The 26,597-nt window shown below is 41.9% G+C and overlaps 2 protein-coding genes across 4 annotated transcripts in view; one reads left to right on the top strand and one right to left on the bottom strand.

The window, feature by feature from the left end:
• Positions 1-6,989, bottom strand: part of cpne5a (copine Va) — a 111,812-nt gene extending 104,823 nt beyond the window's left edge. For both annotated transcript variants that reach the window (XM_021565742.2, XM_021565743.2), the window contains exon 1: positions 6,704-6,989. In XM_021565742.2, the coding sequence (XP_021421417.1) occupies positions 6,704-6,783 (80 nt within the window). In that variant the 5' untranslated portion in view covers positions 6,784-6,989. The remainder of the gene's footprint in view (positions 1-6,703) is intronic.
• A 7,581-nt stretch (positions 6,990-14,570) lies between these two features.
• LOC110491907 (LHFPL tetraspan subfamily member 3 protein-like) overlaps positions 14,571-26,597 on the top strand; it is a 20,803-nt gene continuing 8,776 nt past the window's right edge. For both annotated transcript variants that reach the window (XM_021565741.2, XM_021565740.2), the window contains exon 1: positions 14,571-15,644. In XM_021565741.2, coding sequence (XP_021421416.1) covers positions 15,239-15,644 — 406 coding nt within the window. In that variant the 5' untranslated portion in view covers positions 14,571-15,238. The remainder of the gene's footprint in view (positions 15,645-26,597) is intronic.

The following is a 26,597-nucleotide window of genomic DNA, read 5'->3' as shown; positions in this document are numbered from 1 at the left end:
CCAAAGATTGAAACCCTAGGCATATACAGTGGGGCAAAAAAGTATTTAGTCAGCCACCAATTGTGCAAGTTCTCCCACTTAAAAATAGAGAGGCCTGTAATTTTCATCATAGGTACACTTCAACTATGACAGACAAAATGAGGGAAAAAAATCCAGAAAATCACATTGTAGGATTTTTAATGAATTTATTTGCAAATTATGGTGGAAAATAAGTATTTGGTCAATTACAAAAGTTTATCTCAATACTTTGTTATATACCCTTTGTTGGCAATGACAGAGGTCAAACGTTTTCTGTAAGTCTTCACAAGGTTTTCACACACTGTTGCTGGTATTTTGGCCCATTCCTCCATGCAGATCTCATCTAGAGCAGTGATGTTTTGGGGCTGTTGCTGGGCAACACGGACTTTCAACTCCCTCCAAAGATTTTCTATGGGGTTGAGATCTGGAGACTGGCTAGGCCACTCCAGGACCTTGAAATGCTTCTTACGAAGCCACTCCTTCGTTGTCCAGGTGGTGTGTTTGGGATCATTGTCATGCTGAAAGACCCAGCCACGTTTAATCTTTAATGCCCTTGCTCATGGAGGGAGGTTTTCACTCAAAATCTCACGATACATGGCCCCATTAATTCTTTCCTTTACACGGATCAGTCGTCCTGGTCCCTTTGCAGAAAAACAGCCCCAAAGCATGATGTTTCCACCCCCATGCTTCACAGTAGGTATGGTGTTCTTTGGATGCAACTCAGCATTCTTTGTCCTCCAAACACGACAAGATTAGTTTTTACCAAAAAGTAATATTTTGGTTACATCTGACCATATGACATTCTCCCAATCTTCTTCTGAATCATCCAAATGCTCTCTAGCAAACTTCAGACGGGCCTGGACATGTACTGGCTTAAGAAGGGGGACACGTCGGGCACTGCAGGATTTGAGTCCCTGGCGGCGTAGTGTGTTACTGATGGTAGGCTTTGTTACTTTGGTCCCAGCTCTCTGCAGGTCATTCACTAGGTCCCCCCATGTGGTTCTGGGATTTTTGCTCACTGTTCTTGTGATCATTTTGACCCCACGGGGTGAGATCTTGCGTGGAGCCCCAGATCGAGGGAGATTATCAGTGGTCTTGTATGTCTTCCATTTCCTAATAATTGCTCCCATAGTTGATTTCTTCAAACCAAGCTGCTTACCTATTGCAGATTCAGTTTTCCCAGCCTGGTGCAGGTCTACAATTTTGTTTCTTGTGTCCTTTGACAGCTCTTTGGTCTTGGCCATAGTGGAGTTTGGAGTGTGACTGTTTGAGATTGTGGACAGGTGTCTTTTATACTGATAACAAGTTCAAACAGGTGCCATTAATACAGGTAACGAGTGGGGGACAGAGGAGCCTCTTAAAGAAGAAGTTACAGGTCTGTGAGAGCCAGAAATCTTGCTTGTTTGTAGGTGACCAAATACTTATTTTCCACCATAATTTGCAAATAAATTCATTAATAATCCTACAATATGATTTTCTGGATTTTTTTTCTCATTTTGTCTGTCATAGTTGAAGTGTACCTATGATGAAAATTACAGGCCTCTCTCATCTTTTTAAGTGGGAGAACTTGCACAATTGGTGGCTGACTAAATAGTTTTTTCCCCCACTGTATGTATTGTCTATTTCTAGTTGAACATTGGGTTAAATTGAAACAATAACTGTTACAAATACTATACAGGCCTAAATAGTCTCATTGATGATATATGAATCATAAAGTATGGTTACATTTCATTCGCTCTGTTAAACCTACCCTTTGGAATGACTTCAATAGCAACAGTGAATATACAGTATTTAGTTAATACAAGATTTCTCAATAATCATTTTCCTGATAGCCCATTGGTAATAGTCAATGGCAAATATAAAAGCTAAACAGGGCTGGGCTTGGTTATTAAATTAAGTGATGAGAGAACAAATTAATAGTTGTAGATCAACTCTCCAGTCGGAGGTCCTGCCAGCCTCTTGTTTTTTTTCTGATAGTGGATATAACGTTAAAGATCTGATGTTGTTTGAAAGGTACAAATTCAACATACAGTGCATTCGGAAAATAGTCAGACCCCTTTACTTTTCCACATTTTGTTACATTACAGCCTTATTCTGAAATGGATTAAATATTTTTCCCCCTTATCAATCTACACACATTATCCCAGAATGACAAAGCAAAAACACGTTTTTTTTTTTTTTGAGCAGATTTATAAAAAATAAATAACTGATATCAAATTTACATAAGTATTCAGACCCTTTATTCAGTATTTTGTTGAAGCACCTTTGGCAGTGACTACAGCCTCGAGTCTTCTTGAGTATGACACTACAAGCTTGGCACACCTGTATTTGGGGAGTTTCTCACATTTTTCTCTGCAGATCCTCTCAAGCTCTGTCAGATTGGATGGAGAGTGTCGCTGCACAGCCAATGTCAGGTCTCTCCAAAGATGTTCGATCGGGTTCAAGTCCCGAAGCCACTTCTGCGTTAGGGTTGTTGTCCTGTTGGAAGGCGAACATTCACCCCAGTCTGAGGTCCTGAGCACTCTTTTCATCAAGGATCTCTCTGTACTTTTCTCCATTTATCTTTCCCTCAATCCTGACTAGTCTTCCATTCACTGCCGCTGAAAAACATACCCACAGCATGATGCTGCCAGCACCATGCTTCACTGTAGGGATGGTGCCAGGTTTCCTCCAGACATGACACTTGGCATTCAGGCCAAAGAGTTCAATCTTGGTTTCATCAGACCAGAGAATCTTGTTTCTCATGCTCTGAGTGTCCTTTAGGGGCCTTTTGGCAAACTCCAAGTGGCCTGTCATGTGCCTTTTACTGAGGAATGGATTCTGTCTGGCCACTCTACCATAAAGGCCTGATTGATGGAGTGCTGCAAAGATGGTTGTCCTTCTGGAAGGTTCTCACAGAGGAACTCTGAAGCTCTGTCAGAGTGAACATCGGGCTCTTGGTCACCTCCCAGACCAAGGCCCCTCTCCCCCGATTGCTCAGTTTGGCAGGGCGGCCAGCTCTAGGAAGAGTCTTGATGGTTCCAAACTTCTTCCATTTAACTTGTTATAGCTGCAATCCCCCTATCGGGATAAGTGTCATCAACAACTGCTGAATAGCACAGCGCCACATTCAATAAATATTACTACAAATATTTATATTCGTGAAATCACAAGTGCAATATAGGAAAACACAGCGTAGCCTTTTGTTAATCCACCTGTCGTGTCAGATTTTGAAATTATGCTTGACAGCGAAAGCAATCCAAGCGTTTGTGTAAGTTTATCGATCGCATAACAAAACATTAAGTACACTTAGCATCAGGAGGCTTGGTCACAAAAATCAGAAAAGCAATCAAATTAATCGTTTACCTATGATGATCTTCGGATGTTTTCACTCACGAGACTCCCAGTTACACAACAAATGTTCCTTTTGTTCCATAAAGATTATTTTTATATCCAAAATACCTCCATTTGTTTGTCGCGTTATGTTCAGGAATCCACAGGAAAGAGCGATCACGACAACGCAGACGAAAATTCCAAATAGTTTCCATAATGTCCACAGAAACATGTCAAACGTTTTTTATAATCAATCCTCAGGTTGTTTTTAAAATATATAATTGATAATATATCAACCGCAAATGTCTTTCACAGTAGGAGAGGGAAAAGCAATACCTATCCTCTGTTGCGCGAGCAAAACTCATGTAACCACTTGACGCGATGTTATCGTTCTGGCTCATTTTTCACAATAAAAGCCTGAAACTATGTCTGAAGACTGTTGACACCTAGTGGAAGTGATAGGGAAAGAAATCTGGTTCATATCCCTTTCAATCCAGCAAAGGGAGGCTATGGAACATGGAGTTTTCAAAATAGAAGCCACTTCCTGTTTTGATTTTCCTCAGGGTTTCGCCTGCAACATCAGTTCTGTTATACTCACAGACAATATTTTGACAGTCTTGGAAACTTTAAAGCGTTTCCTATCCAATACTAATAATAATATGCATATATTAGCAACTGAGACTGAGGAGCTGGCCGTTTACAATGGTCACCTTTTCATCCAAACTACTCAATACTGCCCCTGCAGCCATATGAAGTTAAGAATGATGGAGGCCACTATGTTCTTGGGACCTTCAATGCTGCAAAACATTTTTGGTACCCTTCCCCCAGATCTGTGCCTCGACACAATCCTGTCTCGGAGCACTACAGACAATTCCTTCGACCTCATGGCTTGGTTTTTGCTTTGACATACACTGTCAACTGTGGGACCTTATATAGACAGGTGTGCCTTTCCAAAACATGTCCGATCAGTTGAATTTACCACAGGTTAACTCCAATCAAGTTGTAGAAACATCTCAAAGACGATCAATGGAAATAGGATGAACCTGAGCTCAATTTCGTGTCTCATCGCAAAGGGTCTGAATACTTATGTAAATTAGGTTTTTCTGGTTTTTAATTGTAATACATTTGCAAAAAAAGGTAAAACATTTTTTTGCTTTGTAATTATGGGATATTGTGTGTAGATTGATGATTACTTTTTATTTGATTTAATCGATTTTAGAATAAGGCTGTAACGTAACAAAATGTGGAAAAAAAGAAGGGGTCTGAATACTTTCCAAATGCACAGTTTGTCACATACAAGGTTTGTCTTTGTTGAACATTGGTTACAATAATGACATAATCTTGTGGTTTTCACCCTCAAAACAACAGTTTATGTTGATGACTTTTTTCAAATCCAATGTATTTTCCACGTAGATTCCACGTCACAATAAGTTGACAAATTAATTTCAAACAGTTAGTATGACATTCTATGTCAGTATCAGATATGAGGAATGTAACCTGGCTTGTAGGATATGAGTAGCTACAGGTGAGCTCAGCAGTGGAGGCTAGTGGGAGGACAGGCTCATTGTAACGGCTGGAATGGAGTGGAGTCAAACGTGGTTCCCATATGTTTGATGTTTTTCAAAACCGTTCCATTCCAGCCATTACAATGAGCCCATCTACCTATACCTCCTCCCACCAACATCCTCTGGAGAGAGGGGACCCTTGAATAGCTTTTAGGGCTAATACAGAATCTGCTACCTCTTTTTTTATTTTTTGTATGTAGCCCTAGTTGAAAGTTAATGAACACACATTTCACCTGTTAAAGTGTTATTAGAGGCCCTTATAAACTCACATTATTTAGTCATATTGCAGATCCCTTGTGAAACCTCCATAAGTGCTGTTGGTTTTGTACAGTAGCATTGTAGGTTACGGTACATACCGTAGGTTATGCTACAACAAATTGTATCTGTGGTTGATGAGTCACAGTTCACAGTGTCTCAGTGCGATTATCTGATGACCTTTCCTGGAAATAACATGCGTCTGAAAACAAACACATACTTCTATGGAAAACACTGGAATGGCTGTGACGCAGACAGCAGAAAATTTCAATATTTTCTCCCCAAAAAAGTTATTCCATTTGTTCCTGAGCTTTAGCATACTGTCCTGTACTGTATACAGGCCCAGCCCTCAGCATGAATGTTATCAGCAATTGCTCACTTTTTTTTCCTCCACAGAACTCGTTGGTATCCGGTTGCTAAGCAACCTTATTTTGTTTGTCTAGATGAAACCAATCTGTCAAAATTTGCTAGCTCACTCTAAATTCTCAAATTATATGCATACTGCAATTCCAACCACAAAATGTACTGGCTTTGATTTTAAGCCTCAAAATACAAGAACTTGCCTAACTAACAGCTAAATGTTTGTTTTGGACTTTGTTAAAATTCAAATTCTATTCTTTTTTTAGGCTCCACATGTTTTCATGGAAAATCAACCAATTAGCAGCTCTGCCATAAATCCAGCAAGGGGGGGGGGTTAGGGCCTGCCATTGTATGAATATAAAAAGGTTAGGGCCTGACTGTGTAGATCATATTGGACCTGCCATTGTATGAAAATATTTCTAAATTGATTGCTGTGTCAATTAATCAACCGATTTTACAGGTTATGTACAGTGCCAGGGTTTTTTAATCACATGTACGCTCACTGGCAACTGACGGGATAAAACATTTGACCGTGAAAAGGATGTCGAGGGGGCAACAACAGGCACATTTGATACTGAGGGCTGCATAGAGGCAGAGGAGTCTGCTTTCTATGAAGTACTATATTACGAGAAAGATATAATGTGGCAAAAGTTTTCATGAAGACAATTACTTGGACAATGTGGGAATACTATACTCCACACATGTAATGGTTTGTTCACAGGTAGGTCTATTGAAGGTATGGTTCTACATAGGTTACACCTGCGAGGTGAGAGGTGATTAATCGCTAGCCATACCACAACACTATCCAGTCTCATTGCCTGAAAATTATGCATTAGCACTGTTGACTACACCCGGCTGATGCACTGCGGTCAGGCACGTCTCCGCGCACCTTTGAAGGTGTATCAGGAAGGAGGTGAATGAGAATCCATGCATGAGGTGAAACAATGGTTTTATCATATTTCTACTCTATGCTTGGTATTCTAAAACAATACGAATGTTGCCTAAATTAAGATACATATTTAACTTGGTGTGCACACTAATTTCATATGAATACAGAACATGTGCTTTAAATAATTGAAATATTATATTAGCACACATAAGGGTCCCATCTGCATACTTTCAATACAATATGTTTCACTTATAGAAGATCTAATCACGCCATTTAACATTGTATCATACATTCATGACCTTACCTGCATGACACGGTTACTTCAATTTTAGTTGCAGGAACGATGTTGTTCAGCGGATCGAACTCCCCTATTGATGCCATCATCTCTTTAAATGTGCACGTTTCAAGCTCTTTTGGTGAAATATCTCAAGTATATTCTCGACCATTAAAAACTTAAATCAAACCACATGTTAGTTGTAGAGCCATATCCGTCTTCATTGACTTTTGGAAAGAAGCGAGTCCTAGAGTAAAATACATTGCATTGGAGAGGAAAGCAATTCATCCTTCACAGTGTAGCCTACAGGAGAACTGAAGCGCGAGCGTCTCAGTACAGAGGGATTCCCACCAACTTCTATTTTCCAGTGCTTTCGACAGGTGGTGTAAGAAGCACGGGATACACTTTTGCAGAAGGATTTTTTTGTTGTTGCAAGGATTATACTATTTGTTTCTTTCTCTGATACTATTTCAACCTTCAATCCATTTGTTTGTTATATCTTTTTAAATTTAATTGTATAATATTATTGGCTTGCTTGACACAAATATACAGGATACATACATTGTATCCTGCAATTATGCAACAAATCAAAGCATATTCAAATGTACACCTTACTTTTTGTCCTGGATACAGAACAAAAATAAGTCTATAATTGAAAGCCATTCATTCATTTGAGAACTTATTCTTGAGTATCTTGAATTGTTTATAATTTCCCTCCTCTAAGACAGGCCACCTAGTAATGCAGACCTTGTGCTTTGTTTGTTGGAATATTTATATTTGTTATAATGGATTGTTGTTTCTCTTCCAATCACCTCTTTTTAAACTATATTTTTTAATTGAACCTTTATTTAACTAGGTAAATCAGTTAAGAACACATTTTTATTTACAATGACGGCCTACCCCAGCCAAACCCTAACCCGGACAACGCTGGGCCAATTATGCGACACCCTATGGGACTCCCAATCATGGCCGGTTGTGCTACACACCAGGATCGAACCAGGGTCTGTAGTGACAGCTCTAGCGCTAAGATGCAGTGCCTTAGACCGCTGCACCACTCGGGAGCCATTTTGTAGGCCTACCTGTACTTTTCACAGAATGCAGTACTGTTGAGGCAGATTGGTCACAAAAAAACTTTGTCTGTGATTGATCAATCTAAAGAATACTGAAACTTAGGTATGTTAACGGCTAAGATTTAATGAAGAAAATTCAAATAAACTAAATTCAGGAGCAAAGTCTCACAGTCAGCCTAGTCTCAGAGGTAATCAAAGTTATGGATCACAGAGGCATTTACTATAATCACATTTACGTATTTTCTGCTCACACCAAAGCCTTTCATAAACAAATAGAAACATTGCTCTGTAAGACAGGTTTAATTGAATCCAGAAACCTTCCTGTAGGTTGTTTTTATAATCTGGTAAGAAAGCCACCCTACGTGACTTGGTTTGCATTATGATACATCAACTGATGCAAGGAGGGGATGGAACTTGACCTGAGAGAGGATGGCTGGTCGAGAGAAGGCTCAGTTGTGTGTGTTTTGGTTCTTATCACACCGTTTGCTCCAAGGGAACCCAGAGGGAAGGGTTTGAGGAGGAAGATTAAGGTTTCCAGTATGAGGGGAAGAAAAGTAATCACATCCATCATTAGAGGAAACACGTTTCCCTTTATGAGTTATTTATTTTCCAGGTAAAAGAGTTCCAACAAGGTACACAACTACAATTTAGTTTCACTTAATCATTTACAGAGAGATGTATGGAGCAGGATTGTTGAGATGAATCACTTGCCTTTCACTGCTACAAACAATCAGACAGAAATAATCAATTAGACCTTACTAAAACAGAAACAGCCAGAGATAAAAGACTGAAGCTAAACCTCTGAAACACCCGGACCATTTAATGACTTACACATACAAGAAGACCAATTGTTGCATTGATCCATTAAGCGTAATAGACTCCCTCATCCTTAGCCCACTTCAGCTCTAACTGACAGTGAATGTGATGGTATCTTTGCTCCAGTCGCCGAGTAGAACAAATGATGATGGATAAATGTTACTTATACCTGCTGGCTATGTCTATTGTTCTGGAGGCACACTCAATTTGGCAGCTGATCAGGCAGAAATTGAAATTCTTCACGCAGGAAAAAATTATTGAGAGAGAGAGAGAGAGAGAGAGAGAGAGAGAGAGAGAATAATTATCTGCCCATTTTCCACTCCTCTCTTTTTGGGGAGCCTCTATATCTTCTGGGTGAAAGAATGATAAACTCTGCTTTGGCCTCACTGGCTGCATCCATCTGCTGGAATACTTAATTGCCCTCAGGGTGAATTCCTGTTTAGTTTTCTTGTCACAGACCAGGGGCTAGCCAGGGAAGAGAACACGCATGGCTGAAAGTTACTGTCATTATACCTGCAAACAAAGGACGTGCAGTGTCTTTATACCCTTGAGATGCCAATGCTCCAGCTAGTTCCTAACCCTGATAGAGGAGGTAAACAATGTTCCAAAGAAGCCTAATCCCCTATTGAGACAGCAGGGAGAAAGACTATCCCTGGTCCTTATTGTCCTCTTCGTCCTGTGCACTCGTACAATGCAACCACACAAGTTTTGCTGAGGTGAAATTATATCATAATGGCAACATGGGCAGTTGTCAGCTCAGAGGATAGCCTGGAACACATTACAGTTACTAGTCATCACATTATATCACAAAACTGTGCCCAAACAATAACCCACTGTCACGACTTCCACCGAAGGTGGCTCCTCTCCCTGTTCTGACACTCAACGGTCGTCGTCACCGGTCTACTAGCTGCCATCGATCCCTTTTTCTTTTCTGTTGCTTTTGTCTTGATTGTTTTCACCTGTTGCTTATTTTAGTTCATCAATGGTCTATTTAAATTTCCAGTGCCCGCCTGCTTTTGTGCGGGCTTATTCCTACTGTCTGTGGTGAAGTTGTTTTTCTCCTGCGTAATTTGTTGTATGTTATTTCCTGGTTTTTGGAGACATACCTGATTTATGGTCATTGCCTGATTTTTGGCTAGACCAAGCGAAATAAACGCATCCATTGGAAGTATTGCTCTCTGCGCCTGACTCTACACCCACCACTCCTAGAATTCCGTGACAGAAGCCAGAACCAGAACATGGAGTAAGCAGGAGCAGCTTCACCCCCCATCCCATCCATGGAAGAGCGTGTCCTCCATCACACAGCCATCCTACACCGGATTGGGACGGCGATGGATCAAATGATGGAGAGATGGGAGAGGAGCGGCCTCCCTACTTCGTCTCCAGCTCCTCTTCAGCCTGCACTACCAACTTCTCCGGCGGCGTCTGGACCCAGCGCTCTTCGGCTCGCGCTCCAGAGGGAGTACGATGGAACGGCTGCCGGGTGCAAGGGGTTCTTGCTCCAGCTAGAGCTTTACCTGGCTACCGTTCGAGCTTTACCTGGCTACCGTTCGCCCGACTCCCTTGGGAGAGGAGAGTGTGAGCGTCCTCGTCTCCTGCCTGACAGGCAGAGGCCTGGAGTGGGCCAACGCGGTCTGGGAGGGTCCAGACTCAGCGAGGGACCATTACCCTGGGTGACCCTGGCCGCTGGAGCGGGGTGGAACGACAGGGCCCTGATGGACCACTACCGGTGTAGCCTCCAGGAGGACGTCCGCAGGGAGCTAGCTTGTCGGGACACCACCCTCACACTAGACAAACTAATCGACATGTCAATCCGGCTGGACAACCTGCTAGCTGCTCGCGGGCGTCCAGAGAGGGTTCTGTTTGTTCCACCCCCCCAGCACTCCCGCTCCAACACCCATGTAGTTAGGGGGTGCTGCATCTAGGGTGAATGGAGGAGGAGGCCTCCTCCAGCACCCGTTGTGGTCGGAGAGGGCACACTGCCGACCGGTGCTGGAGGAGCTCGTCTGGGAGTCGAGAGGGCAGGCAGAGCACTGCTCGGACACCCCAGGTGAGTCAGCACCAGACTCACCCAGAGCTCCCTGTTGGTCATATGTTTGTACTAATCTCTTTTCCTGAGTTTTTCCCCTCTTCCCAGCATAAGGCGCTAGTCGATTCCAATACTCCCGTATTGGCTCATCCGGACCTTTGGCATTCATGGTGGAGGTGGACGCGTCCGAGGCTGGGGTTGGAGCCGTGCTGTCACTGCGCTCGGCACGCCACCGAAGCGTCGTTCCGGAGCGAAACTTTGACGTGGGGGGACCGGGAGTTGCTGGCTGTGGTAAAAGCTCTGAAGGTGTGGAGACGTTGGCTTGAGGGGGCTAAACACCCTTTTCTCATCTGGACTGACCACCGTAATCTGGAGTACATCCGGGCAGCGAGGAGACTGAATCCTTGCTAGGCAAGGTGGGCCATGTTTTTCACCAGATTTCGTTTCACCATCTCTTATAGACCAGGTTCCCCTAACACTAAGGCCGACGCACTGTCCCATCTCTATGATACCGAGGAGCAGCCCATCGATCCTACTCCCATACTTACGGCCTCATGTCTGCTGGCACCGGTGGTATGAAAGGTGTACGCGGGCATCGAGCGGGCGTCACGGTTAGAACTCACGCCACCATAGTGTCCAGCGGGCTGGAAGTACGTGCCGCTTGGTGTTCGTGACAAATTGATCCGGTGGTCCCACACGCTACCCTCCTCGGGTCATCCGGGAATAGAGAGGACGGTGCGTGGTCTTACGGGGAGGTACTGGTGGCCCACTTTAGCTAGGGACGTGCGATTTATTGTCTCCTCCTGTTCGGTGTGTGCTCAGAGTAAGGCTCCTAGACACCTGCCTAGGGGGCAGAGGTACACCTCTCATACAGCCCCTCCCCGTTCCCCAACGGCCTTGGTCACATCTGTCGGTGGACTTCCTCACCGACCTTCCCCCGTCTCAGGGAAACACCGCGATCCTGGTCCTTGTGGATCTGTTTTCGAAGTCCTCCAGTTGCCCAGTCTCCCTAAGGCCCTGCAGACTGCGGAGGCCCTGTTTACCCAAGGTACGTTCCATCCTGGACTCCAGACGCCGGGTAAGGGACCTGCAGTACCTCACGGACTGGGAGGGGTACGGTCCGGAGGAGAGGTGCTGGGTACCGGTGGAGGACATCTTGGATCCATCACTGCTATTCCACTGCCTCCATCCGGATCGCCCTGCGCCTCGCCCGGTGTCAGGTCGAGCCGCGGGGGGTGGGGTTTCACTGTCACGACTTCCACCGAAGGTGGCTCCTCTCCCTGTTCGGGCGGCGCTACTAGCCGCCACCGATCCCTTTTTTCTTTTCTGTTGGTTTCGTCTTGATTGTTGTCATCTGTTGGTGGCCCGCCTGCTTTTGTACAGGCTTATTCCTACTGTCAGTGGTGAAGTTGTTTTTCTCCTGCTTAATTTGTTTCCTGGTTTTTGGAGATATACCTGATTTATGGTCATTGCCTGATTGTTGGCTAGACCATGTGAAATAAACGCATCCATTGGAAGTATTGCTCTCTGCTCCTGACTCTACACCCACCACTCCTAGACTTCCGTGACACCCACAGATGTTTTAGGGCTTTAATACAGCTTAATTTCTAGTACCATTTAGGCCAGTTTGGATGCTCAAAATAGGGCACTCCACTACAATCTCCACAGTGTAGATAAGGAAGCACAGACACACACACACACAAAACAAGGTAAAGTGCAATCAGGCATGAAGAGTGTAATGAGCAGGACTAAGTTAGGAGAGTGGAGCTTGTGAATCAGAGTTAATGAAGTAATGTACAAACACAAAGTTATATTGGCTGCACTGGGTTCTGTTGGGTGCTTTATATATATATATATATATATCTACAATCTCTGGGGAGGAATTCAGATAGCGCAAGTGTCTAGATGATCTCAGCTCTTACTGTGGGTTGTTTCTGAAATCAGGCACCAGTTCTAGGGCACATAAGAGTTGGAGGGGACTGCATGGGAATAAGGCAACAAGACAACGTGTCTGATAGAGTGCCTACCTCTGACACTTCAATTCGGCATCACCAACATCACTATCCTCTCAGACAGCATCTGGACTGGCATAATCAAACACATGGATAACAATGACTCACCATGCCTTCTGTTTGAACTACAGAAACTTGACTGTGATTTTGAGGAAATTGAGCAATGTATGATACATTATTAGGATGGCAACAAACGCTGCCTGAATGCTGCCTTGGAGTAAGCAATATTCTGATGTCTGGTTTCTTGGGAGTAATAATGTTTCAGAGCTTAAGGTCAGAAGCGGTATGAGGAAAGAGTCTACAGCTCCATCAAACACATCCATTTGTACAGCAAAAAATCGAGATTGGACGTTATCTAACGGTTCAATAACTCTATCGGCATAAAGACAACATGCCCTTGCTTTTGTTGTGCTAACTTTTTCTTCCATAAAGCAGTTCAGTCATGAACAATCAAAGAAAATATACCAGACAAATTGCAGACTCTGATCACAGCCTTAACAAAGTCAAGCTGCAGATTCGGTTCTTGTTGTCGAGATTAAACCAATTGTTACAAGACATTTACGGAAATAGATGTTATGAAATACTGCCCCCTGGTTTTATAAAACACAAGCATCTCTTTTTTGTATCTCTGTGACACAATATTCTTGCAATTCTTTTTATATCCAGCAGATGGCAGCGTGTGTCAAGACTAGTGTGAATTCACACTGAGGGAACTTGTTTCAATGTAGCTAGCTCGAGAACGTTTTTTTTTTGTTTGAATGAGACCCCAGAGTAGCCACAGACAAACATAAAGACAAACACAAATATAGTTCACATACATAATAATAAACATACACATACATAATAACACTGACACTCAAGACAAAAACCTGAGCACAGCACACACAAATGTACCAAAAACATATATATACAGACAATATCTCATATTAGATGCTGTTAAATGTTGCATGGTGCACAGTGGCACAGAAACACAAGTGGGTGTTGCAGTCGGATCTCTCAGTGCATGCTATGCACAGAAGTAGTAACAACCTCTGTGAAGGATGAATGCATCCCACCACTCTATGTGTCCTGTCCTTAAATCAACTGCTGTGCTGCAGGCCTCTCTCACACTGGCTAGCAAAGCCTGTGTGTGTGTGTGTGTGTGTGTGTGTGTGTGTGTGTGTGTGTGTGTGTGTGTGTGTGTGTGTGTGTGTGTGTGTGTGTGTGTGTGTACGGTGCAGTGGAACTCCATTGGCTGTGTCCTGTTTGTTTTTTAATAAACCGTGTGTGTGCTGTCTCAGAAGGGGGAGCCTCTAACCAATTTTTTTGTGGAAGCAGGTAGCCTAGTGGTTAGAGTGTTGGACTAGTAACTGTAAGGTTGCAAGATTGAATACCTGAGCTGACAAGGTAAAAAGCTATTGTTCTGCTCCTAAACAAGGCAGTTAACCCACTGTTCCTAGGCTGTCATAGAAAATAAGAATTTGTTCTTAACTGACTTGCCTAGTTCAATTTAAAAAAGACATTCTAGACTTTTCCTAACACAGAGATTCAAATTATTGTGTGATTCTCTTATCAACCCCTGTGTGTGGGCATGATCTCTTGACCTAGATATTCATGAAAATGTTAGTGCCAGATGAATTTTCGTTAGCGAGTAATCGATTTCAGAGAAAACAACTATTCAATCACAAACAAGATTAAAACAACATTCAATCAATTCCCATATTACTTGCTGACAGACAGTTGATATTGACCAGTTGATAGGATCATCTTTAATGGGATCATCTTTAGAAAATAAACATTCTGTCTTCTGTGGGTAGGCCTATGTCTAATCAAAATGGTTAACCTAAATCGGCATACAAACAATCGTTATAATTGTAGTAAAATAATAAGGAGGGGAGAATACCCCTCTGCTGGTTATTGTGAGGTACGTGAACGCGCCGCAATCAATAGTGCTCAGCGTCTTCTGAGAGCGCGCGAGAGATCCAAGGAGAGACAGGACGACGAGGGGAGAGGCAGGAAGAGGGCGCGAGACAAATAGGGAAAATCCCAATAATGGAGTGGCGGAGGAGGAGGTCGGTTTCGCGAGCTCGGACTGGTCATAGTTGACGTTTTCATTTTCTCAAAATTGGATGTAAATTCTATAATAAGGGACTGTGCGCCGATATCTCTAGCTCAAAGAAGCCCTCAACGGATGCCTCAGATGCTACACGTAAACGGGGGATCCACCACTGGCACCAGGCAACAGCTTATCATTTCTGGTGGGCTTGGATGAGGATACTAAAGGACATATTTTTAAGATAGCATTGGTTGAGGATATTGCAAAACCGTATTACAGTGAAGTATCCTATTTCGGACTCCACTCCTCTTTTCTAAGGAACGATACATTATTAATTACCAGTATTATACATACATGTATCTATTCAACAATGTGTAGGCTTGTAGGTTCGCAGGTTGAATCTACAATGATATGGTAGCCAAAAATAAATAAATAAAGGCTAGTCAATAATAATAATTAATCAACGTATTTTAATATAAAGGATTTATTCTGAATAGCTACACTGCTACCAAATTTACAATCACATCTTTCACAAACGGAGACGCGCAAAGACTGAGTGAGTCATTAAAATAACGAAAAGAAAGCTACAGTATAGTGGAAAACATGTTGCCTTCACAAGAAGCCGCCAAGAATTACCATGATAACTACATGCGGAACTCCCGCGCCATCGGGGTACTCTGGGCGATATTCACCATATGCTTTGCCATCATCAACGTGGTGGTCTTCATTCAGCCCTACTGGATCGGGGACAGTGTGAGCACGCCGCAGGTGGGTTACTTCGGCTTGTTTCACCAGTGCGTTGGAAGAGGACCGCACAACCGAGAGCTCACCTGCACGGGAAGCTTCGCCGAGTTCAGCTCCATCCCCTCCGGAGCCTTCAAAGCGGCGTCGGTCTTCGTGTTTCTGTCCATGGTGCTGATTCTGGGCTGCATCGCCTGCATGGCGCTCTTCTTCTTCTGCAACACCGCTACCGTCTACAAGACTTGTGCCTGGATGCAGCTCCTATGTGGTACGTAAAATCAATGGAAACTCAGTTACACAATATTGTTTCAGCACATTAATATATTGGGGTATAGGATTTTCACTGGTTTGTCACAGGCAACTGAAAACACATGGATCTACTGGTTACAAGTTACATGCAAACAACCTTGTCAAAATAAATTGCAACATGCTGCCTGTGCTGCTGCTATTGCTAAGGATGATGGGTTATATCTACAGGCAGATTAGATTCACCTCGCTACAAAATCATTTTGACTCCACATTTCTACACAGATTCCAAACTCGCTGGGCTTACTGGGAGTGGAAGTTGGATGACTTCATGTCATTTTCCATTGTCACTCAGTCATGAGTCATGGAACTGTGGAAGGAAGACAGATATCCTATAGATTGTCATACTGACCCACATTGAGCTCTAGCGATTGCAGAAGAAGCATTCATTTGCTCAACAAATCAGTCTCAAAAACAGTCAACACACTACAAAAGGCCTCCTTCTGTTGGGTGGATGTATTCCTTCAACCATGACCTGACCACATAGAGAGCTGCCCTCTTGATAAATAGAAGAAACAGGTAGGGGGAAATGAAAACAGGTCATTTATGGAACTTAATTCCCTCACTCCCACTCAGATCTATACCTCAAGGACCTCCCAGAGTGGATTATAAATTCATCAATGCGGGTCATTCCATTTCATTTCAGCAAGACACCCACCATCTCAGATTGTTTTGAAATGGTTTATGTAGTTAGAAAAATATACGATAAGCATTCCTGCAACATTATTTTGTTGAAAGACAATTTTAACTCTGACAAATTTGGACAGTTCAATTTATATGATTCATACAGTGCCTTCAGAAAGTTTCCACACCCCTTGACTTTTCTGCATTTGTTGTGTTTACAGTCTGAATTGAAAATGGATTACATTTAGATTTTGTGTTACTGATCTACACACAATACCCCATAATGTCAAAATGTCATTCTGTTTTTAGAAATGTTTACAAATTAATTCAAAATGAAAAACTGAAATGTCTCAAGTCAATAAGTATTCAACCCTTGGCAAGCCTAAATAAGTTCAGGAGTATAAATGTGCTTAACAAGTCACATAATAAGTTGCATGGATTCAATAATAATAGTGTTAAACATGATTTTCAATTACTACCACATCTCTGTGCCCCACACATACAATTATTTGTAAAGGTCCCTCAGTCGATCAGTGAATTTCAAGCACAGATTCATCCACAAAGACCAGGGATGTTTTCTAATGGTTCGCAAAGAGCACCTGTTGGTAGGGCGGTAACCAGTTGCCGGGGAGGAAGGAAACCGCTCAGCGATTTCAACATGAGGCCAATGGTGATTTTTAAACAGTTACTGAGTTTAATGGCTGTGGTAGGACATAACTGAGGAAGGATCAACTAATATAAATTACAGATTGAAAAGGAGGAAGCCTGTAAAGAATAAAAAATATTCCAAAACATGGATCCTGTTTGCAATAAGGCACTAAAGTAATACTGTAAAACATTTGCAAATAAATTACATTTTCCTGAATACAAAGTGTTATGTTTTGGGCAAATCCAACACAACACATCACTGAGTACCGCTTCATAGTTTTAATCATGGTAGTGTCTGCGTCATGTTATGGGTATGCTTGTCATTGGCAAGGACTCAGAAGTTATTTTTGATTAAAAGAAATGGAATAAAGCTAAGCATAGGCAAAATCCTAGAGAAAAACTTGGTTCAGTCTGCTTTCCAACATACACTGGGAGACATTCACCTTTCAGCAGCACAATTACCTAAAACACAAGGCTATAACGTCACAGGATGAAACCAATATGCAGACACAGGAGGCAGATGGTCTGAGTCTCTGATATTTATTAATAGGCAAGGGGCAGGCATGAGGCAGGTTCGTAAACCGGGTCAGAGTCAGATGGGTACAGGACGGCAGACAGGCTCGAGGTCAGGGAAGGCAGAATGGTATGGCAGACAGGCTCAGGGTCAGGGCAGGCAGCAATGGTCAGAACCAGCAGGACTGGAAAACAGGGACCAGAAAAACAGGCATGCAGAAAAACATGATGGTAGGCTTGATGAGACAAGATGAACTGGAAACAGACAAACAGAAAACACTGGTATAAATACACAGGAGATAATGGGGACAAATGGGAGACACCTGGTGGGGTGTGGAGACAAGCACAAGACAGGTGAAACAGATCAGGGTGTGACAAAGGCCAAACATACACTGGAGTTGCTTACCAAGACGACATTGAATGTTCCTGAGTGGCCTAGTTACAGTTTTGACTTAGATCGGCAAATATATGGCAAGTTTGAAGAATATTTTAAAGAATAATGGACAATTTGGACCAAATCACATCTTAACAATGACTAAGATCTCAGTAATCCAAATAAATGGTCGAAAGCCACTTGGAGACGCCCCAACTCCACACCAAGCCCACCCCGATGGCCAGTATACAGTATCAGTTCTCTATGTTTGACAAGTTATATGAAGCTGTGGCTTGGAGTATTGTTTATTCATACTATGTAATGTATTCTTAGTGAATTAGTACCAGGTTTTGCCCACTAGATGCTGCTGTTCTGCTATTACTGCCACAGCCTTTATCCATGTATTAAATGGAACCCTTTGCAACTTTGGGTAGAAAACCCATAGCTTTCGCTCAGGATGGAAATAAATGGTGTGATCATCCTTTCAATTCAAGCCAGTCCTCCATGAAAGCAATTCAAACACATACAAACTGTCCTTCTCTTGAATCTAATCTGCTCAATGAAGTACATTTGTGTAACTAAATGCACTCTTAGAAAAAAGAGTTCCAAAAGGGTTCTTTGGCTGTCCCCATAGAATAACCCTTTTTGTTTCCAGGTAGAACCCTTTTTGGTTTCAGGTAGAACCTTTTTGGGTACCGTGTAGAACCCGACATGAAACCCAAAAGGGTTCTTCAAAGAGTTATCTTATGGGGATAGCGAAGAACCCTTTTAGGTTCTAGATAGCACCTTTTTTTTCTAAGAGTGTGCCCACACACCAACAGAGATCTGCTAGTGTTGGGTTGACTGCCTAAGGCTTAAGCTGTATCTGGGAAATGGCCCAAGTGTGTGTAGTTTATTCCCTTCAATAAAGGTTTGGATTAGTTAGACCATTCCTTGTCAAGCAAACCAATAGGCTACAGGAGTTCTAATGGTTTAAATGTTATGGTCTTCAATGGTAAAAATCCCAAATACAATGCCTTCAGAAAGTATACTGAACAAAAATACAAACGCAACAGGCAGGGGCACAGCCGTGGGTGGGCCTGGGAGGGCATAGGCCCACCCACTTGGGAGCCAAAACCATCCACTTGGAAGCCATGCCCAGCCAATCAGAATTAGTTTTTCCCAAAAAAGGGCTTAATTACAGACAGACATACTCCTCAGTTTCATCAGCAGTCCTGTTGGCTGGTCTCAGACAATCCCTCAGGTGAAGAAGCTAGATGTAGAGGTCGTGAGCTGGCATGGTTACACATTGTCTGCAGTTGTGAGGCCAGTTGGACGTACTGCCAAATTCCCTAAAACGACTTTGCAGTCGGCTTATGGTAGAGAAATTAACATTAAATTCTCTGGCAATAGTTCTGGTGGACGTCCCCGCAGTCAACATGCCAATTACACACTCCTTCAAAACTTCAGACAACTGTGGCATTGTGTTGTGTGACAAAACTGAACATTTTAGAGTGAACATTTTGTCCCAATTACAACGTTCAGCTGTGTTCTGATCATTATGTTTAATCAGCTTCTTGATATGCCACACCTGTCAGGTAGATGGATTATCTTGGCAAAGGAGAAATGTTCACTAACAGGGATACAAACAAATTTGTGCACAAATTGTGAATGGAAAATTCCTGGGATCTTTCATTTCAGTTCATGAAACATGGGACCAATGCTTTTCATGTTGCGATTATATTGTTGTTCAGTATATTTATATACTGATTTTTATTTATTTATATATATATATTTATATTCCACATTTTGTTTTGTTACAGCCTGAATTAAAAATGGATTAAATATTTCTTTTTTCTCACACATCTGCACACAATACCTCATAATGACAAAGTGAAAACATGTTTTTAGACATTTTTGCAAATTTATTGAAAATGAAATTCAGAAATATCTCATTTACGTAACTATTTACACCCCTGAGTCAATACTTTGGCAGCAATTACAGCTGTGAGTCTTTCTGGGTAAGTCTCAAAGAGCTTTCCACACCTGGATTGTACAACGTTTGCCCACTATTCATTTCAACATTCTTCAAGCTCTGTCAAATTGTTTGTTGATCATTGCTAGACAACCATTTTCAGGTCTTGCCATAGATTTTCAAGTTGATTGAAGTAAAAACTGTAACTATGCCACTCAGGAACATTCACCGTCTTCTTGGTAAACAACTCCAGTGGAGATGGTGTTTTAGGATATTGCCCTGCTTAAAGGTAAACACATCTCACAGTGTTTGGTGGAAAGCAAACTAAACCAGGTTTTCCTGAAGGATTTTGCCTGTGCTTAGCTCCATTCTGTCATTTTTCTATCCTGAAAAAGTCCTTAAAGACTACAAGCATTCCCATAGCAGCCACCACTATACTTGAAAATATGGCGAGTGGTGCTCAGTAATGTGTTGTATTGGATTTGCCCCAAACATACAGTAAAACTTTGAGTTCTGGACAAAAAGTTAATTGCTTTGCCACATGTACCGCAGTATTACTTTAGGGCCTTGTTGCAACAGGATGCGTGTTTTGAAATATTTTTTATTCTGCACTGGCTTCCTTCTTTTCACTCTGTCAATTAGGTTGGTAATTGTGGAGTAATTACAAGGCTGTTGATCCATGCTCAGTTGTCTCCTAATCACAGCCATTCAACTCTGTAACTGTTTTTAAGTCACCGTTGGCTTCATGGTGAAATCCCTGAGCGGTTTCATTCCTATCCGGGTGTATTGAACACCATTCAAAGTGTTATTAATAACTTCACCATGCTCAAAGGGATATTCAATGTCTGCTTTTTTTTACCCATCTACCAATAGGTGCCCTTCGTTACGAGGCATTGGAAAACCTCCCTGGTCTTTATGGTTGAATCTGTGTTTGAAATTCAGTGCTTGTCTGAGGGACCTTACAGGTAGTCAGCCATATCCTGCAGTCAAATGACCAAATAGCCCTCTAGTGGCCTCATGGGTGGAATGTTATTTCATAATTAATACAAATGATTTAAATAAACCCGTCGAAAATGTGGTGTTTCCATATGAAAAGGTTATTATATTTCAGTCTCAACTCAACATCGAATACATTTCAACTCTATTTTATTTATTTTATTTTCACTAGGCAAGTCAGTTAAGAAAACATTTTTATTTTCAATGACGGCCTAGGAACAGTGGGTTAACTGCCTGTTCAGGGGAAGAATGACAGATTTGTACCTTGTCAGCTGGGGGGTTTGAACTTGCAGCCTTTCGGTTACTAGTCCAATGCTCTAACCACTAGGCTACCCTGCCGCCCCATGTCTATATCTGACATGGTACAGGTGTCTTACATTTGTAAGCACATAACCATGTGTGTGAGGTGTATACTTTTGTTTCAAAGTAGATGTGACTAAGACTACCAAGAAACACTCTGTGTGAGCCTGTTTTAGCCCACTGGAGGAAAAGGTTCAACACTATTTTTGCACACAGAGTGAATCCAAACAACTTATTAAGCACATTTCTACTACTGAACTTATTATGGCTTGCCATAACAAAGGGGTTGAATACTTATTGACTCAATACATTTCAGCTTTTCATTTTTTATTAATTTGTAAAAAAAAATTGGAAAACATAATTTGCTTTGACGTTATAGGGTATTGTGTGTAGGCCAGTGACAAAACAAATGGTCAATGTAATCCATTTAAATGATTTCTATAAGACAACAACATGTAGAAAAAGTCAAGGGGTGTGAATACTTTCTGAAAGCACTGTCATGGTAATGTATTGGGTTGGGTTTAATTGTAAATGTCACTCATCAAACAACATATAGGAGATGTTTCCTAATCATTTTAGGGTACGACTGCTATGTAATGGTTTTATTTGGGTCTTCACAACATTTTAGTCACTAGCCCATTTCTCCATCACATTTTTGGTCTTGTAGGAAAAGTCTTAATATGATAATTGCATCATAGGGATAGCCCTCTCAGAGAGCTGTCATTTGTTGGACTATTCGAGAAGAGTTGGGTTAAAGCATTAGGTTGCTAAGAGAATGACAAACTGAATTGCTTTCATGGAGGACTGGCTTGACTTGTATGGATGACCATACAATGTCTTTTCATCATGAGCAAAAGCTATTGGTGATATGATATGATATGAATCCTGTGAATTGAAATGGCCAATTTGGGTGCAATCAAATAAGCTTAATTTCTCATAGTTCAAATAAACTTTCAACAAAATAATGTTTCAGGGATACTAATCTTATCTGTGTCTAACTACAGAAACGTTTTCAGACAATCTGAGATGGTGGGTGTCGAAAACCTCTTCTGTGTGCTTTTTGAGGTGGATCGACTCATGAGATATGCACAAACGTGTGGGAGTAAGAATACCTCAACAGTCAGCAGACTGAGAGCAGGAAAATATCAGCAGTTTTTTCTGTTTGTATTGTTGTTTTCTTCATCTGTCCACTCTCCTTTCTGATCTGCAGAGTCAGTTTGTTTGGTTGGAAGAATGTTCAACCATCAGCAAGATGGAGGAACAGAGAATCCATGAACTAATATTTCCATACTCTTAGGATGACAGGACACTCACTATGCACTTTTATGAAATTAGAAAAAACATGCATGGTGGTATACATGCTGGTATTCATCACATAAAGCGGGATTAAAATGGATTTAATTGTAATTTTTTTGTCAACGATCTACACAAAAAACTCTATAAAAAATATATATATATATATAAAAAAATAAAACATAGCTTGATTAGATAACTGTTCAACCCCCTTATTCAATACATGTTAGAATCATCTTTTGCAGCAATTACAGATGTGAGTCTTTGTGGGTAAGTCTCTAAAGATTTCCACACCTGGATTGTGCAACATTTGCACATTATTATTTTCAAAGTTCTTCAAGCTCTGTCAAATTGGTTGTTGATCATTGCTAGACAACCATTTTCAGGTCTTGCTAAGTCAAAACAGTAAGTCGGCCAGTCAAGAACATTCACTGTCTTCTTGGTCAACAACTTCAGTGTTGATGTGGCCTTGTGTTTTTATTTATTTTCCCACTGAAAGGGGACTTCATCTCCCAGTGTTTGGTGGAAAGCAGACTGAACCAGGTTTTCCTCTAGGATTTTGCCTGTGCTTAGCTCCATTCCGCTTATTTTTTATCCTGACAAACTCCCCAGTCCTTAACGATTACAAGAATACCCATAACATGATGCAGCCACCACTATGTTTGAAAATATGGAGTGGTACAGTATTGTGTTGTATTGGATTTGACCCAAACATAACACTTTGTATTCAGGACAAAGAGTAAATTGCTTTGCCACATTTGTTGCAGTATTATTTTAGTATCTTATTGCTAACAGGATGTATGTATCCTCCACTGGCTTCCTTCTTTTCACTCTGTCAATTAGGGGTTTGTATTGTGGAAAAACTACAATGTTGTATATCCATCCTCAGTTTTCTCCTATCACAGCCATTCAATTCTGTAACTGTTTTAAAGTCACCATTGGCCTCATGGTGAAATCCCTGAGCGGTTTCCTTCCTCTCCGGCAACTGAGTTAGGAACGATGCCTGTATCGAATATCTACTTTTTTTTTTAAACACATCTACCAATAGGTGCTCTTCTGTGCGAGGCATTGGAAAACCTCCCTAGTCTTTGTGGTTGAATCTGAAGGCACTTTTGCAATTGAGGCCCTTTCCCATTCCCAGTGGCTACTGGATCAGCTCCAACTTGGTACAGGGTATAGCCTTGCGATGAGGCTGCATCTGCTACCCTGTGTACAGGTGAGTGGCCTGATAGTGTTGGCTATGGGGCTAATGCTCTCACCACTGAGGAGATGATAGTTTAATCAGCTGCTGTATCTTGGTACGTGGCATAGAGCTTTGGCAGAGCGTGGTGCCAACAGCGGGCCGGCCCTGGGAAGAGGACAAAGAGTACCAGCTGCTCTTCTCAGTGCCCGTGACCTTCCTCATGGAGAGTACCATCATGGTTCTCCTCTTCAGTCAGGCAAGCTCAATGTTGTATGTTGTACTACACAAAACCATAAACTGTACTGTTCTCTCATTATCCCTACTGCAGTTACATCGTGGACAGGAAAGTTGGATGACGAGAGACAGAAAAGGAATACACATATTTTCTCTGTTTTTCTTAGTGAGTTTATATAACAGGATCTCTGAACTGCTTGTCTTACTCCACTCTGTCTCCGGCGAATGCTCCTTTAAAGTGCAACTGAATGCAAAAACAACTTCTCTGGTTGAATACGGCCTATGTTGCATCACTATTCATCCCAAAAGTTTATTTCTGTGCCAAAATGTACTAACATGTGTAAGTAGGATCATTTCATAAAGTCAATATATTCCAAAACAGAGTTTTGTGAGATTTGTGGACCTGAGGATGTCACAACTTAATGACGGTTGGGTTTTGATTTCAATCCTGCCCACACGGGACCACTGCCTGGCACATTCTAATCACGGCCGGCAGTAATCAAATCATCCGTATCACAGCTACCCGATGTGCTGCAGTGCACACTATCCAATCACTCACCAGAATCAACCTGAAACCTCATTTATTTACAGACAGCTGAACTAACCATTAGCATGAAGCGCCTCAGACCTTTTTAGACAACAATATATGCAAGACTTTGTCGCAAATGTCATGTTGAAAGAACGAGCATCATTTTTCATATACGAGCGGCTTGGGTTTTTTCTCCAGCTGAAATATCCTCACATTCGTGTCCTAACGTTAGCACAAACACAATCTTCATCAAAGATACAGTAGCTACATCTAGAAAGCAGGAAATGCAGTACGCTCGAAGCAGGATTCCCTGACTAACCATGTTCAAGTTTGTCATGCTGGGTCACGCGGTTGCTAAGCCATTCAGTACGGAGCCAGAAACGGAAGAAGAAGCGAGACATCTCTCTCCCTCAATTTTCCTGGTTCATTTACAGTCAATAAACTAAGCAGACCAGACCCAGTTGCTAATGCATTGGTGCTTCTGGGAGGGCAACCCTGTTAAGCAGACTGGAACTGGCCATTTTTTTCCCCAATGGTAAACAGCCTGAGTGGGACATCTTCATTTATCCACCATCTTTGCGGTGGCCTGTTCTGGACGGTGACTGAAGAGGGACAAATGACATTACTGCCAGTATACGAAATAGCAAACATAACACACCCACATAGAATAACACCCCCAAGACACAAGTCTCGTTTTTCTTAACGAGTACCGGAAAAGCCCAGGTGGAATCGATAAGTTTAGCCCCTCTTTGTCATTTCGCTGGTGCCCTGCAACTGTGTTAGACAGAAGGAGGAGAAATCAATCACACACTCCATCCCAAACACATCAAGAGAGGAATAGATAGCATACTGACCAAAATGGAAAAAGACAGACAGTGGAAAGAAAAAGTATGTGAACCCTTTTCTGCATAAAATGGTCATAAAATGTGATCTGATATTCATATAGGTCACAACAATAGACAAACACAGTCTGCTTAAACTAATAACACACAAGCAATTATACGTTTTCATGTCTTTACTGAACACACCGTGTAAACATTCACAGTGCAGGGTGGGAAAAGTATGTGAACCCTTGGATTTAATAACTGGTTGACCCTCCTTTGGCAGCAATAACTTCAACCAAACATTTTCTGCAGTTGAGGATCAGACCTGCACAATGTTCAGGAGGAATTTTGGACCATTCCTCTTTATAAAACAGTTTCAGTTCAGCGATATTCTTGGGATGTCTGGTGTGACCTGCTCTCGAGATCATGCCACAGCATCTCAATCGGGTTGAGGTCAGGACTCTGACTGGGCCACTCCAGAAGGCGTTTATTAAGACATTCTCCTGCAAAATGTCTTGATAAACTTGGGAATTCCTTTTTCCGTCGATGATAGCAAGCTGTCCAGGCCCTGAAGCAGCAAAGCAGCCCCAAACCATGATGCGCCCTCCACCATACTTTACAGTTGGGTTAAGGTTTTGATGTTGGTGTGCTGTGCTGTGCCTTTTTTTTCTCCACACATATTGTTGTGTGTTCCTTCCAAACAACTCAACTGCAGTTTCATCTGTCCACAGAATATTTTGCCAGTAGCGCTGTGGAACATCCAGGTGCACTTTTGCAAACTTCAGACATGCAGCAATGTGGCTTCTTCCGTGGTGTCCTCACATGAACACCATTCTTGTTTAGTGTTTTACATATCGTAGACTCGTCAACAGAGATGTTAGCATGTTCCAGAGATTTCTGTAAGTCTTTAGCTGACACTCTAGGATTCTTCTTAACCTCATTGAGCATTCTGCACTGTGCTCGTGCAGTCATCTTTGCAGGACGGCCACTACTAGGGAGAGTAGCAACAGTGCTGAATTTTCTCCATTTATAGACAATTTGTCTTACCGTGGACTGATGAACATCAAGGATTTTAGAGATACTTTTGTAACCCTTTCCAGCTTTATGCAAGTCAACAATTCTTAATCTTAGGTCTTCTGAGATCTCTTTTTTTCGAGGCATGGTTCACATCAGGCAATGCTTCTTGTGAATAGCAAACTCACATTTTGTGAGTGTTTTTTATAGGGCAAGGCAGCTCTAACCAACATCTCCAATCTCATCTCATTGATTGGACTCCAGGTTAGCTGACTCCTGACTCCAATTAGCTTTTGGATAAGTCATTAGCCGAGGAATTCACATCATTTTTCCATCCTATACTGTGAATGTTTAAATGATGTATTCAATATAGACAAGAAAAATACAATAATTTGTGTGTTATTAGTTTAAGCACACTATATTTGTCTAT

Source organism: Oncorhynchus mykiss, chromosome 16 (genome assembly GCF_013265735.2).
Source record: "Oncorhynchus mykiss isolate Arlee chromosome 16, USDA_OmykA_1.1, whole genome shotgun sequence".
NCBI lineage: Eukaryota > Metazoa > Chordata > Actinopteri > Salmoniformes > Salmonidae > Oncorhynchus > Oncorhynchus mykiss.
Note: the sequence above shows the minus strand (reverse complement) of the source record. Positions and strands in the feature narration are given on the sequence as shown.